Genomic DNA, 14,930 nt, shown 5'->3' with positions numbered 1-14,930 from the left:
TTACTGCAGTACAAGCCCATTTATAGACTTCCCCTTTCCTATCATCGCCTTTGATGCCTGCATTGCTCTCCCTCATCCTTCCTGCCAGCTGCAGGGAGCCTGTGACACCAGGCCTATAAGGGCGTATGTGTAGTTGTGCATGCTTCAGCATCGCAGATGAAGACACCCCAATTTAAATGGCTAATGAGGCCCAGATGTGTTTATCACACACTTGCACACCTCCCATAGACATCTGGGGGAACCTTGGTGCACAAATGCACACAAATAGAGTAGGTCCTAATTTTTTTTTTTTTGTGCATGTGTGAAAAAAAGATGTATAGGGACCCCTTGCTATCACTGGGTTTTAGGCCATCTGCACACGAGCGTGACGGGCTCCGCGGCGAAGCCCGTCACGGCGACCCCCAGAGACCCCATACTTACCAGCGGATCCGGCTTCTTCGCTCCCGCATGACGCTTCCCCGCCCACCGCCGCGTCACATGACGCGGCCGGCCGTGTCATGTGACGTGCCGGCGGTAGGGGGGAAAGCGGTTTCACGCTATCTTCCTCTGTGTTACAGCGGGAGATAGCGTGAACGGACGGCTTCCATTGACTGCAATGGAAGCCGTCAGCGCGTACACCCGCGGCAAATAGAGCATGCAGCGGGTGAGGACAGGAGATTTAACGGTGCGGAATTCCGCACTGTGTGCCCTGAGCTATTAGGTTCAATAGAACCTAATAGCTGTGGGCACCGCCGCGGATTTCCGCTGCGAATTACGCGGCGGAAATCCGTTTGTGGGCAGGAGGGCTAAGTCTGTATGTTACATACGATATGCCCTTATGAAGCCACCCTAAGGCATGCAGTACACTGCTGTGTGCCAACAGATTCACATAACTATCTTGGTGCACACGTATTTCACGCACTGTTCGAGGCACTATTGCCGGTAATGTATAGTTACTTCCCTCATATAAGTGGTATAAAAAAAAAAAGTGCAAGAGCGGCCTAAAGTCACACAGGCGAGTGCGAGATGGGGCCATGAATCACGGCCTGGTTTTGCCACAGGTGTGAGGAGTGTTCACGTCAAAACCACATCACACCGCATGCACCCAAAGTGATGCCGCCCCCGGCCCCATCAAGACCCGGAGATGTCCTGCATATCACATCACTCATGTGTATGACTGACCCCATTCAAAAGAACGGGGTTCATATTTGCACATCTTGTGTAGTTTTCTCACCCCTATAAGGACTCGCACACACTTGCATTTTTTTGATGCTGCGGTTTTTCATGTGATTGTCAATGGGACTTTCTAATGTTAAAACCGCATCCCACAAATCTCAAAGCACAAACTTGCGATGCGTTTAACACTAAAGTCCCACTGACAATAGCGTTAAAAATAAACACAATCCGGCCTACCGGTGGGGAAATAAGACAGCCGGAAATATTTGCAGTTTCACAACAAGTACTTCACTGTGAAGGTTGGTGGGTCGGAGGCCCGCAGTGTAAATCGCCAAACACTTGTGTCCCAACTTGCTGCGTCCGATTCTCTAACCCATTAGTAGTACGCTTTCATTTTCTTCTGAAGAGTTGTACAAACCTGGGATTTATTGCCACTAAAAAAGGAAAGTTAAACAAGATTTCCAAAAAAAGTCCATTTCTTGTTAAACTTTAATATTCTAAGAGTTTGTTGTAAAACTGCTTCATCGAGGATTTTCCGGTAGAATCGCGTCTCGAAGAACAAAGCCTTTTCCTGGTGACACTCCAGCTTGCAGGGCTTCGGGCCAGCTTCGGGTTTCACAGTAGCTACATAAAATATCGAACACTGCGGAATAGAACAATGTATATTAATGAGCTGGAAGCAGAAGGACTTCCTGCACAAAACAATCCAAAAAACTGGAAGATATAAAATTATAACTTGTTTGAGGCCGCTTACAGAAAGATGCTAAAAGGAGTTCATATTATGATAGAACTAAAGCCTCCCGCTGTGAAACGGAAACAACTTATTTTAAAGCGCTACCCATCGCCAGCCCTCATTTCAAGTACATCGCATAAGAAAAATAAGTCTAAACTAAAAGAGACGGAGAACCCTATAGAACTACAGTGACTATCGCAACGTCTGTAACACTCACAAGTATAAAGTCATGTTGAACATCATACAGCAAGAGTGAGCAGTGGAGATGTGATTTTTGTAGTGAAAATACAGTAAAAAAAAAAAATGACTTGTAAATACTAACTTGCAGGCAGTGTCCCTCCACCCCTGCTGTCATACAGTTCAATGAACACAATTACTCACCCCCTCCCTCCCTCACCCTGTTCTAACATCTCCCTGCAAGCAGTAAGTGAACAAGTTAGGAGGAAGGAAGACCTAATGGCCAGCACTTTAGAGAGTATTTTCAAACCAAAAACTTCATTTTAGGTAAAGGAATTCCCGCCCCTATCCGCCACGTGTGCCCATAACTACGACACGCATTAATTTTATTTCAGAGTAAAAGAAAGCTAAAAGTAATATTTGTAGTGGCATTCACAGAAGGGGATCTGCATCAGTATACATATATACTCATGTACAAACCTCACTTTCCATGTGAACTCGTGTCACTCACCCTGATTGATGGCCAGTATCTCCGAGTGGAAGTTCTTTGTGTTCTCCTTCTTCACCATGTATTCCTGTATCGGCAGTCGCGCGGTCTGCAGGCCGTTGGCTTTAGCTTTTTGAAAGGTTACTTTCTTACAAAGAAAAAAAAAAAAAGTTACATAAAGTTTGCGTTGCAGTAACAGAAATTTGCACTTAAAATTACAGTCAAATACAGTCAAAACTCCTTGCTTGTCCAGACGCTTTACAGCTCTGGTCACTTCTGGCCACTTGTACTAACAGGTCACTGCAGTTAGGAGTCCTTCTATCCAGCATGTAAACTGGATACATCCTGGGGCCCCTGGCAAGTAACATGGCCATTTTTCTGCGATTTTGCTAAGTTTTCCCCCTTTTTCTGTAACTTTCGCCCCTTACAACCATCATTGCTCAGCTGCACATCTCACTGTTCACATTGGAAGATGTGCCGCCGACCAGCAGATATTTTTTTGCGCTTACCAAAGAGCTAGAGTCAGCTGACAAAGGGGTGTTCAGCTGAATTCGCACATGAGATTTTTGCGTGTGCAATATGCAGGGAATAGAACCTATTGATTTCAATGGCCTCGTTCACAAGCACGCGTTTTGACTGGCTTTCCAATTTGGCATTATGATATTGGTGGTGGCAGCGGTTTTGTATGCATGTTGTAGAGCTCTGGAATGCCTTAGGACGGATCACTTCGCATGCGTGCAGAAGTCTGGGAAAGCTAGATACAACTCAGCCTGTATCCTAACGACTGCCAGCTTGCAATACTGCAGAGTGTTTGAGGACAGAGGTGGGATCGGTAGGTATCGTCCCTTCCCCTCTCTCCTCTTGTCCAGTGAAGGACAAGTTGATTTACAACGCAGGGCCAGGCAGATTGCTGTAGAGTTGAGGCTGTAGGGGATGGTTGCTTGTCCGGTTGACATGCAGAGTCTCGGAAACTTGTCTCGGTACCAGTCACTCCACAATCTAAGAGCCTTCCCCCTTCACCTTGCCACGTGACAACGGATGCGAGATATTCCCTTCAACTTAGATAAAGGGCACATAGACCAGCATTAGAAGATACCACAGAGGTGGAACCTTTAAGAATGAAGTTCTTTGGTTTTGCTTTGGCAGCAAAGCTGTGTGTACACATTGCAGAATCAGGCACACGTTCTCCATGTTTTTCAGTAGTAGTTATTCGCACATAACATGAAGGACTCCAAAACAATGACAGTTGGATTTTTTCATCACTATGGAAGCCATTAAGACAATAACACCACAAGGCGCTGAAATCTTTCTGTAACCGACCTTCCGAACACTTTCATCCACGAGGCCTCCAAGAACATAAACTTTTGTAGGATCAAGGTCTTCCAGAACTTGAAAGAAAAATATAAATAGACACATTTTCCATGTTGTGTGAGTATCCGACAATAGAACAATACATAAAGCTCTTCCTACCTACCGTGGTCGGAGTCTGGGGTGAGATAAACGATGGCCTCCAGTGGGAACAGGTCAAGAAAGCCGTCTTCTGTGGACTCTACCTGAAAATAGAAAATCAACAACTTACTGCCTAACCTGAAGTCTCTGAATAAGTAACCGATAAATCGCAGATTTAGGTGAAGACAAGCATGTAATGCACGGAGCATGCACCCTTGTCAGGGCAACGATCTTCGGGATTAACAAGGAGCCCTCTGACCAGCAGATTCTAGAGCTATAGAGTCCTAATAAACTACATGAGTTGTTGATCTGGGGATTATTCTGACTGCCAGATTAGAATTAGCACATACTTTTTTCCCTTAGGCCTCTTTCACACGGGCGACAAAGATATTCTCGCTAAAAGAAATCACAGTGATATCACAGCTGTGTTCCCGCAATTTTTTTTAGCATGCTTACCTACCTAGCAGGCACAAACCAGGTCCTCCCACTACTTTCCAGAGCTCCTCCGGACATCCTACAGTTCTCGTTCACCCACAGAAGATCACTTCCTGGTTGTGGGATTTAAAAATCCCGCCTCCAGGAAGCGATGGCTCCAATTGGTTCCTGCAGTGCTCGATGAACTGATGCGATAGCTGTGATTGCTCAGTCAATCAACGCAGAGCTGGATGAACCAGAGTTTGAAAAACAGAGGTGAGGAAAAAGAAAAAAACACATATTCACTGAAAAAGCCAAAAATACCTGAAAGTCTGCAAAGAGTTTGAAAAACCAATCCTGTGGAGGCGAGATTTATGAATTGGCCAATCAATTTTGTGGCTCTAACTCATAAATCCCGCCTCCACAAAGTGATTGATTGAGCAGAGTTTGAAGAACCAATCACTTTGTGGAGGCGGGATTTATGAGTTAGAGCCACAAAATTGATTTACCAATTCATAAATCCCGCCTCCACAGGATTGGTTCTTCAAACTCTGCTCAGGCAATCAATGTAAGGCTGGATGAACCAATCAGAGCCATTACTCCCTGGAGGCGGGATTTTTGATTCCCACAACCATGAAGAGATCTTCTATGGGCGAACGAGGACCACAGGACGCACAGCCGATCCTCAGACAGAAGCTGCAGGACCCGCACTGCGCCTGCTAGGTAAGTACTCTTTTTTTCCTGGGAATACAGATAGGGCTTATTTAAGGGGTAGGGAAATGTATCACATCTCCTGAAAAATCGCTAGTTTGTGACATGCGATAAACAAGGAGGCTCCGTAGGGAAACATGGGCTAGAAGACATCGCAAATCACGGCAGTATAGAGAAAGCTGCAATTTCTTTCCTCTGGATCAACATAGGCTAAACTGGACAGACAACATTTTTCAGCCTTGCACACCATGTTACATCATTAGGGGGATACATTACCGTGCACTCCTTATATTATACATACAACCTCACCTGTTAAAGAACTGGTTTTCTTTTTTAAATAGAGGAAACTGGCACTTAAAGGGTTATTCCAGTCATGAAGGGAAGTCTCGAAACATTTCCACATCTAGTATTTGCAGCATGTTTATGGACAGCCGGTTATGGGTATAAATCGAGCAGATAGGACTTTATTCTCCTGTCCTCCGTTTCTGAGGTTTCCCCTATTGCCATTTTCCAAGATGGCCGTCACATCCCTGCCGACAGGCAGCTGTATTTACCACCATTCCCTGCTGTATACTTCCTTCCTGTGTAGATCCCCACTCAGCAATCCCTTCCAGAGAGTAGAGTAGAAAAAAAGCTGCCCCTGGCCATTCTAACCGAGTAAACCTGACTTGTAAGAATGGAATGCCTACAGGTCGTAACCATGGCAACCTGTGAAAAACACTCCCGAAGTGCCAGGAGGAGGTAGTGGTTTTTAGAACCACAGACACCAAATCCAAAGCAGAACCACAATGCAGATGCCAACATCCGATTAGCTTTCGACAGCAAATTTGCCTAAGGCCCCCTGCACACGGGCGGGATTTCCCACAGAATTTCCGCCCGTGCCCGCCTGCATAGGATTGCATTAGATGACACAATCGTAGGCAGACGGCCGTGATTTGTCCGCGTGAAATCACACATGGAAAACAAATTGCGGCTGCTCTATTTCTGTGAAATTCTAAGCGTTGCCCGCAGCTATTAGGTTCTATTGAACCTAATAGCACAATGCTCATGATGCGAAATTCAACCGCTGAATTTCGCACCGTGAAATCTCCCGTCCTCACCTGCAGCATGCTCTATTTGCTGCGGGTGAGGACGGGCTGTACGCGCTGACGGCTTCCATTGCAGTCAATGGAAGCCGTCCGTTCACGCTATCTCCCGCTGTAACCAGCGGGAGATAGCGTGAAAACACTTTCCCGCCTACCACCGCCGCGTCACGTGACGCGGTGGGCGTGTCACATGACGCGACGGCGGTGGGCGGGGAAGCGTCTTCACGCTATCTTCCGCTGGTAAGTATGGGGTCTCTGGGGAGCGCCGTGACGGGCTTCACTGCGGAATATTCCGCAGCGGAGCCTGTCACGCTCGTGTGAAGCCGGCCTAACACTCACTGATATATATATATAAATAAAATCATAACAAATATTTTTTTAGTACATTACAAAGTGGCTGAAGTTCCCACAAGCTCAGACAATTCTCTGATGGATTCTAACACGTCTACAAGGACAGGAACTTACTAGATAACGGTCAAATCCGTCGTTCATTCTCACGCACTCATCGTGTAATGGACCGTCTTCTACAAACCCCGTCAGGTACAGCCAAAAGGGGTTTGTAGCCTTCTTGTTTGACCCATAAAGCCTTCTGATTTGGGCAGCGAGACGACTTATCTCCTGGAAGACCAAAGAACAAAAGACTTAAGATACTTTTATACAGATTACACTAAATAATACAAGTCCCTGGCCTACTGCAGATGGAAGTGTTAGCGGTACGTCAGTGGCAGATCATCCAGTGTGCGTGTGTCATATATATTATATATTAGGGGCTGTTCCTGTAGCCTGTGCAGATTTATACTGACCCCACTCAGATGTAGGGGACAGTACAGAACTTTCTGCAACAGGCCTGCCACATGTGAGGAGGAGTATAGGAGAGGATGACCTCTTGTAAATCTGCTGTGGTCCTCTCTGGTGGATGAGCGCCTCCCTTAGCAGCCTCCTGCATACACCCGGGTGCCGACGAGCGCATGCAGGACTTGCACAGATTGCAACCAAGTTCTTCAGATTTCTTACGGAGTAACTACAATAAATAACTACTGATTTCACTGAAGTTTCACAAGCGCCCTTACAGCATTGTTGAAGCCGTGTACGAGGTCTGCGCAAGAGGTATAAAAAATAATATGCTGCAAACAAAGAAAAACCTGCAGCACAATGCACGGCAACATCAAACCTGGAATTACCTTCTTGCTCATGTGATCGGTCATACTCAGGTCAATGCAAAGTCTGGAACCGGAGACTTTCGCTGCCAGGAGACGTTCTTTGGTTAAGGCTTTTAAAAACTTTTTGCTATGTTGCTGTCGGTCGGCACCTGGAAGAAAGAGGAACAGAAGATAGTATATCGTGTGCGCATAATGCCGCAGCCTCTTCATACTTGGCAGAAAAAGGGACCCTACTGACCACAAGACTCACAGAGGGGGACATTAACCTTATTAGTACAGAGCGGCAGTGATGCCGCTAATACTTTGCTCTCATACAAAGGAGCAGGTTAAAGTTTTAAAGGGGTCATTCAGACAGCGGAAGCCACTGCTCCGCCCCAACCCCAGGCAGGCGCTGCCTGGATAACCCCTTTAAACACCTAGACAGTATATAGAACAGGGTACACCATGTCACACCAACATCGTGGTTTCCATTCCAATGCATTGCTGGCCGTTTCCAGTAATTACACCTGCGCTTTGTGAACAGAGCCCTCGTTAGAGAGGAACACGGCTGTTACTGGATCAGAACTAGTGAAATAACCAACAGAGACACGAAAAACATTTATCAATCGCTGGTTGTCAATCTAAACGCAACCAAACCTGCAGCTGGACAACCTTGGGGTAGAAGAAGCCCAGAATTACACCCCACAGAAGTCATCCTCTGCCCTCCATTTTTAGGTCAACCATATGGCTTTATTCACAGAGTATTGCTTTCAATACATAGGCATTCCACTTTCAAAAAAAATAGTATGCCCAGTGGTAAGCAGGCGCAGGACCGCCCCCGCCCCGCCCCCGCCCCTCACACACTGGAAATAAACGGGTGACCAAATAGACTAGATGTGCCTTTCCGAGGAGCATCTACTGTTCAGATGGTCGCTAAGAAGTCGTTCATCAGTTTGCCAAGATGTCGTTCATAGAGGGGGGGGGGATCTCCATAAAAATTTGTTCGCAAGGAGTTTAAATACGACTGGCTGTGACTTTACACCGAGCGACTTTTGATCAACCAGCAAAAATTTGGTAAGTTGAAATTAAACTACTAGTGCTAGTCACCCTCAACAGAATGGTAGAGTTGGAAGGGACCTCCAGGGTCATCGGGTGCAACCCCCTGCTCAGTGCAGGATCACTAAATCATCCCAGGCAGATATTTGTCCAGCCTTTGTTTGAAGACTTCCATTGAAGGAGAACTCAGCACCTCCCATGGCAACCTGTTCCACTCATTGATCCCCCTCACTGTCTAATATCCAATCTGTGCCTCCCCCCTTTCAGTTTCTTCCCATTGCTTCTAGTCTTTCCTTGTACAGATGAGAATAGGGCTGATCCCTCTGCACTGTGACAGCCCTTCAGATATTTGTAGACACCTATTAAAGGGGTTTTCCCCGTTGTGACAAGTTCATGTATGCACTTCTGTATGGCCATTACAATACACTAATATAATATTACTTTGTGCACTGTATATGAGCCATACAGAAGTTTTATACTTACCTACAGGGGTGCCCCCCCCCCCCTTCATTCCTAGATGGGGGGGGGGGGGTTGTGTGCTATCAGTGTACTTGTTGCTGTAATTGCCGCACCGTGGTAGTGAGGGGTGCTGTCAGTCTACTTGTGAGGGGAAGGGGGCTGTAAGTTTACTGTAGCAGGAGACTCCATCTGCACAGCATGTCCCCTCATCACTGGACACGGTGACATCATTGTCCCAGTGTCCAGTGATGAGGGGACATGCCAGGGAGATGGAGTCTCCTGCTACAGCTGTCACAGCTGTAGCAGGGGAAATCGCACTGCTCTCCCATTGGCTTGAATGGGGCTGGGCGGCTGCCGGCTGCATTGAAAGCAGTAGAGACTCGCACGGAGGGAGAGAGCTATATCGGGCCGTCACTCACAGCATGATATTGCTCTCCCCATCCCAGCGTGCATCTCCCATAAGGATGCCAGTCTTCCAGTCACGTGCCAGTCATCAGGAGCGTGCACGCTGAGGAGGAGAGAGAGCGGGGCATCATGGGAACTACCCAGCGGCGCCATCTTTGAAATATTCTGCAGGTCAGTTTTATAAGGAGAAGAAAAGGAATAAAAAGGTTAACAGAACATCGATTTTTATGTGTAATGCTGTAGTGTGTGATGCTTTTACTATACAGGGAATTAATGGGGGAATAAAATCCCTTTGGGCGGCCGGACAACCCCTTTAAGTCTTCTCTCAACCTTCTCTTTTGCAAAGTAAACTTTCCCAGATCCTTTAACCGTTCCTCATAGGACATGATTTGTAGACCGCTCGCCAACTTGGTAACTCTTCTCTGAACTTGCTGTCGGTGGCCATGTTTACACCAAACGACTATCCTTTGAATTCGCCTGATAGTCATGCCGTGTAAAAGATGCCTTAATTAGCATCCTCCAAATTCAACAGGCAAGTTTGGCCAACCGCTCCACCATACTGTCTGCACCTCCATCTGCAGCTTATCCAGAACATGGACCAAGTGCCTGAACAGAAGTGTCCCAGGACCCTGGGCATCCCCTACAGGGTGAAGATCTCAGAGGACATTACCGGCGTCACACTGCTTGGCTTTTCTTGTCTCCTTCTCCTGCCTTCTTTTACTTTTCTTGGCTGCGACTATTTTTTCCCAGTGTCTCTGCTTCCTCATGACATTTCTCTGAGAATTGTAAAATAACAATGTTACAAAAGCATGAAGTATGACTGTTCTCAGCAAGAGAAACCAAGTAACCTTGTAGATATGATACCAGTTAATGGCTAACAAAAATACATGATGTTACAGCGAGCTTTCAGGCATATCGCCCCCTTTGTCAGGCTAATGAATGAAACTAGTTTGGATGGCACATAATTATAACATGCAGATGCAGAGGAGGATGGGGTCGGAGTGGGGGGTTGGGGGGGGGGGGCACGCCCCCCTCTAGATCCAAATAAATATTCACACACAGAAGTTACGAAGAAACATGCAGTCCGGCCGTTCTCACACTTGAGAATTGCTTGGACTGTATTGTAATACAAATTCACATTTTATGCTGTTGCATTCTCTATGGCTTTGGATCATCAAGGCATGTGTGCCGGAAGACGGGGGGTTATAGTCAAACATTTTCTGGTCCTGTGCAGTAAATGTCCTGTTGAGGGGCTTTATGTTAGAGAAACGGGACAAAACCGTAGAGCGAGGAGGAGATCTCATCGCCACACAATCAAAGAGAGGAATTCAACGTCACTGGAGAATTTAGGAGTACAAAGACACTCAAGACCGGAATGAACCTCAGTGGGGATTCAGTGGAGAATGAGAAATCTGAAGGACAGATAACACACTGGCCTGGTAACCCCCTAACACCAATTTAGAGACAATAAAACTTTCATATCCCTGATCAGTGGGCTACATTTTGCTCTACTGGCTAACACAGTATCATACGCTTTTCGTTTAGTCAAACATTTTGGCACACACAAACAAAATTCACAACTTTTTTCAGTTTTGCACCACAAGTACCACATTTTACAAAAAAGTGGGTGCGGCTTAGCAGAAAGGTGTTAGGTCGCCTGCACACGGACGGGTCATATTCCGCATGCGGACCTTGTGCCAGGCCGGTGACTCCTGCGTACCTGTCCGGATTCTTCTTTATCTGTGCTGTAGATGTGCCGACGCAAATGTGCAGTACAGATTATGCCGGATCCTGCAGCCTTTCCATAATGATGTTTGTGGAAGGGCCGCAGGTTGGACTACTTCCATTGACTTCAATGGAAGCCGTCTGCACGGAATCCGCCTCAAAATAGAGCATGTTGCAATTTTTCCCCGTGAGGAGAAAGAAAAAAAAAACAAAAAAAAAAACAGTTGATTTCCACTCGTGGGCAGGAAAAATTGCTTTTCCATAGCATGCCATGACTGGTATTTGCTGCAGAATCCGGGGGCAGCCTTACTCCCAAGTCTTCATAAAAATCCCAACACGACCGCGATCATTTTTATGATGCAATGAATAAAATTCAATTTTAACACATGCAGCTTTTTTCACGCACGTATTATGTATCAATATAGGCTATGCGGATTTAACATGGGTATTTGCTGCGTACTCCATATTACACATAAAAATAGAGCTGCGAGGACGGGCCTTTATAAACACTTAGCGTGGCTTCACATGAGTGTGTTTTTGTGCATACATAGGTGCGTGCAAAAACACGCGTGTATGAAGGTCCGTGTATTGCCTTCAACGTAGCCGCGGCTGCTGCCAGCGGCTCCATTGAAGGCAATGGTCTGCCGGCACCCCTGAATTGTTTTTCAGGGCAGGGCTTTACATATAAGCCCTTCCCTGAAAAAACAAGAATTTTATTGTAAAAAAAAAACAAAAACGTACCTCTTTGCCGCTGCCATGTCCCCGCGAGGATGAAGAACACATCTGCTGCATGCGGCAGATGTTTCTTTCATCCCCACGGGGAATAAAGACTTTCCTGCTGCACCTGTCACATCTGTGACAGATGCAGCAAAGGAATTCTTCATCCCTGTGGGGAATAAAGAATTCCCTACCACAGCTGTCACAGATGACAGCTGCGGTATTGGATTAAGCTGCCGGCATCCTGTAATTGTTCTTCAGGGCAGGGCTTTACATGTATGCCCTTCCCTGAAAAACAAGAATTTTAGTGTAAAAAAAAAACAAAAACGTACCTCGCAGACATGTCCCCGCGGGGATGAAGAACACATCTGCCGCATACGCTCAGCCAATCAGAGGCAGCACTCATCCATTCATGACATTGAAGACAATGCGTGCATTCCCTGTGGTGCACGCATGTCCCATCTTTACAGGCACGTACCTGTAAAACACGGACATGTGCACACACCATATGGAATGCATTGGTTTAAATAGAAGCATGTTTTTGTCCGCCTGTATGCACGCACAAAAGCCCGCTGGTGTGAAGCCACCCTTAGGCCTGTCTCACAATAGAGGGTTTGTGCTGCGTTTTTGCAGAATGTTCGTTGTATTTTGGTGTATTTCATTGTACTTTTTGAACACGCAAGTTGTGTGCAATTGCGCATGCAAAAAAAAAAAAGAAAACCACACCGCTGCTCTCAGCTACTGAATCAGCCAATTAGTGTAATGCGCCCAAGATGTATTCTGCACCTGCGTAAACGCACAGGAAAAATACAGCATGCTGCGTTTTTTTGGACGGAGACATAATTGCACACGCAGAATACGTGTTTGTGAACGAACCCATTGGGGTCTATCTTCAATGCATTGCATATGCAAAGTTTTCATGTGACAGCCTTCTAATCTAGATTTGTCGCAGTGGCGCACGCTGAATGATAGATCTTCGGACGGTCCGGTCGGGTTTAGCATTCTTTATGCCAAAAAGTCACAATTAGGCCACACCCTTTTCCTGTGAAGCCACGTCCCCCTTTTTCAGACATGCTGAAAAGCTTGAAAGACACTTCTTGGCCATTTTCAATAAATCTGCCGCAACTATGCATTTTGTAGACGTTCCTGTCACCGACCCAACATAACTGCCATCGTGCGGGCAGACAGCGGGCGCACACTTACCGAACAACAAGCGTGGTCTTCCTGAGAACGCAGCTGGGATTCATCACCATCGAAGTCAATGTGAATTAAAGGGAGGTGATCCAGTAAAGAGGGGGTTTCCTCCGGGGTCTCCTTCCTCTCTACACCATCAGCCTCTGTGCCGACTGTACAAGTTACCGTCCCGCTGCAGATCTGGTCCTCGGTGAGCCTCATCATGTCCTCTGGTGGTCCCGTGCGAGTCGTCTAGAGATACAAACATTAATGATGGGTATGGGGCCTCTTACACAGGCATCTAATTGTTCAGTGTAAAGGCACGCCCCGACTGAATGACCAACGAGAACTTGGGTCACGGCATCCGGACGCAGCAAACAGGCGGACTTTTATCAGGAAGTTGGAGCTCTAGACAGTTAAAAGGGGTTTTCTGGGCAAAACCCACTGGTGCCCACCCTCCGGGTAGATCACGTATAGATGATCCCCAGATCGCCGCACACACTGCAGCGCCACGGGCGGGATGTCATAGGAGACGGGAGTGGAAGTGCCCCAGCCGGCTCCAGTGCCACTGACATCGATGGGAGCCGAAGCAGAACATACGCCGAAAACCTGCGCAGTCACTGTACAAATATGCAAAGTCAATGCGATTACGTACGCATTTTTTTAAGTGTACGCAAACAGGCGGCGCATCGAACAGACGAATACACGCCGGCGGAGTGAAATACGCAGGTGGAAGAGCATATCAGTCACGCAAACGCGCAGCATATGCACTTCCGCCCGTGTAAATGATCCCTCATAGCCGGCTTCAGGCCCCATTGATTTCACCTTTGTTCCCGGCCCGCTGCGCTGACAGCGCATAATGTGATCAGTTGATCGTTGAGGATCCCGAGCGCAGGATCTAACTATAGGTGGGCTATCCTCGTTTTTGCCAGAACCCCCCTTTTCCTTTACTCTCCCACTATGAAGCAGACAGAAGAATCAGTCTTCCTCTCTGCCCACCCCAGGATACTCACAGACCACTCCACTGTAACCAGCTGGGCTACACACTCGTCGCTCTCCGTGACGTCATCACACAGCGGCAGAGCCTCAAGTGGGCTCGTCTCTAGAAGGCGTTACGTCAAAGTCACGTGTTTACCTGGCGGTCACGTGACTCCAGCACGAGAGGCTGTGCGCGGACTGATATCACTTGTGCACGCCGGTGCGGAGGAATACTGGATTATACTAGGGGTGCGCGGTAACACGACGGCTTAACCCCTGCATAGCCGGACAGTTTTGTGTAGAACTGACGAATAGTCACTATATTTTTTTAGTAATGACTTTGCAGTGGTCACCGCCGACATTTTGGCGCAGTGATATTTATGTCAACCTCTAAGGGATTTTTTACCGTACGGAATATTCCGCCACAGCGTTGTGTAATACGCGCTCCTGCGGAATATTCAGACCGAAATAAATCTGCTAACGTGCAGATGTTTCCGTATAATGCATGTACAGCGTATTCCGCAGCACTGTTATACCGCCGCATGAAAGGGCCCTCCTGTGACGCACCTGTTTTAGGGCGCATTCACATTCGCGGATCTCCTCGGCGAACAGAAGCCATTCATTTCCATGGGTTTCTGCACATAGTATTTTTTTACATGGTGTTTGATCACGTGAAAAACAATATATATGGGCGTAGGCGTATTTCAAAAACAAAAAACAGATTTGCGCGGCCGAAATGCACTTCCGCCGCGGTGAACAAGTCCTTAAAGACCAATCGTTTTTTCAGTTTGGTTTATCGTCGCATCCCAGGAGCCATAACCTTTTTATTTCTCCGTCGCCGCCGCCGCGGGACGGTTCTTGGTGCGACAAGTTGTGTTTCTAAATGGCAGCATTTTGGGGTACATATAATGTTTTTCTATAAAACGTTTACATTTTGGGGCGATCCGGTAAAAAAAAATAAAATTCACAGGTATTTTTTAGATTCCACATTTACGGCAATCAGCTTACAAAATTATTATAATTTCCTTTACGCCGCGTTTCACTGCATTTTATCTGCTTTTGCCTGC

The 14,930-nt window shown here is 46.9% G+C and overlaps 1 protein-coding gene across 1 annotated transcript; it reads right to left on the bottom strand.

Moving 5' to 3' along the window:
* Window positions 1-1,642: 1,642 nt before the first annotated feature.
* On the bottom strand, window positions 1,643-13,263 carry TRMT10B (tRNA methyltransferase 10B). Its single transcript, XM_066604390.1, has 8 exons — window positions 12,916-13,263; window positions 9,941-10,046; window positions 7,393-7,520; window positions 6,677-6,829; window positions 4,027-4,105; window positions 3,873-3,940; window positions 2,577-2,700; window positions 1,643-1,798 (listed from the first exon to the last, which is right to left on the bottom strand). The coding sequence occupies exons 1-8, from the start codon at window positions 13,108-13,110 to the stop codon at window positions 1,677-1,679; spliced, it is 975 nt and encodes a 324-aa protein (XP_066460487.1). The 5' UTR covers window positions 13,111-13,263; the 3' UTR covers window positions 1,643-1,676.
* Between the last annotated feature and the right edge of the window lie 1,667 nt (window positions 13,264-14,930).

Source organism: Eleutherodactylus coqui, chromosome 5 (assembly GCF_035609145.1).
Source record: "Eleutherodactylus coqui strain aEleCoq1 chromosome 5, aEleCoq1.hap1, whole genome shotgun sequence".
Taxonomy (NCBI): Eukaryota; Metazoa; Chordata; class Amphibia; order Anura; family Eleutherodactylidae; genus Eleutherodactylus; species Eleutherodactylus coqui.
The sequence above is the reverse complement of the archived record's forward strand: the minus strand, read 5'-3'. Positions and strand labels throughout refer to the sequence as shown.

Excerpts from the sequence above, each read along its gene's own strand:
- TRMT10B (XM_066604390.1), bottom strand. The coding sequence starts at position 13,110 with ATGATGAGGCTCACCGAGGACCAGATCTGCAGCGGGACGGTAACTTGT. Across the intron at positions 7,521-9,940 it reads AGCCAAGCAGTGTGACGCCG|GTGCCGACCGACAGCAACAT; the intron begins GTAATGTCCTCT and ends TCTTTCTTCCAG. Across the intron at positions 4,106-6,676 it reads ACGGATTTGACCGTTATCTA|GTAGAGTCCACAGAAGACGG; the intron begins GTAAGTTCCTGT and ends TTCTATTTTCAG.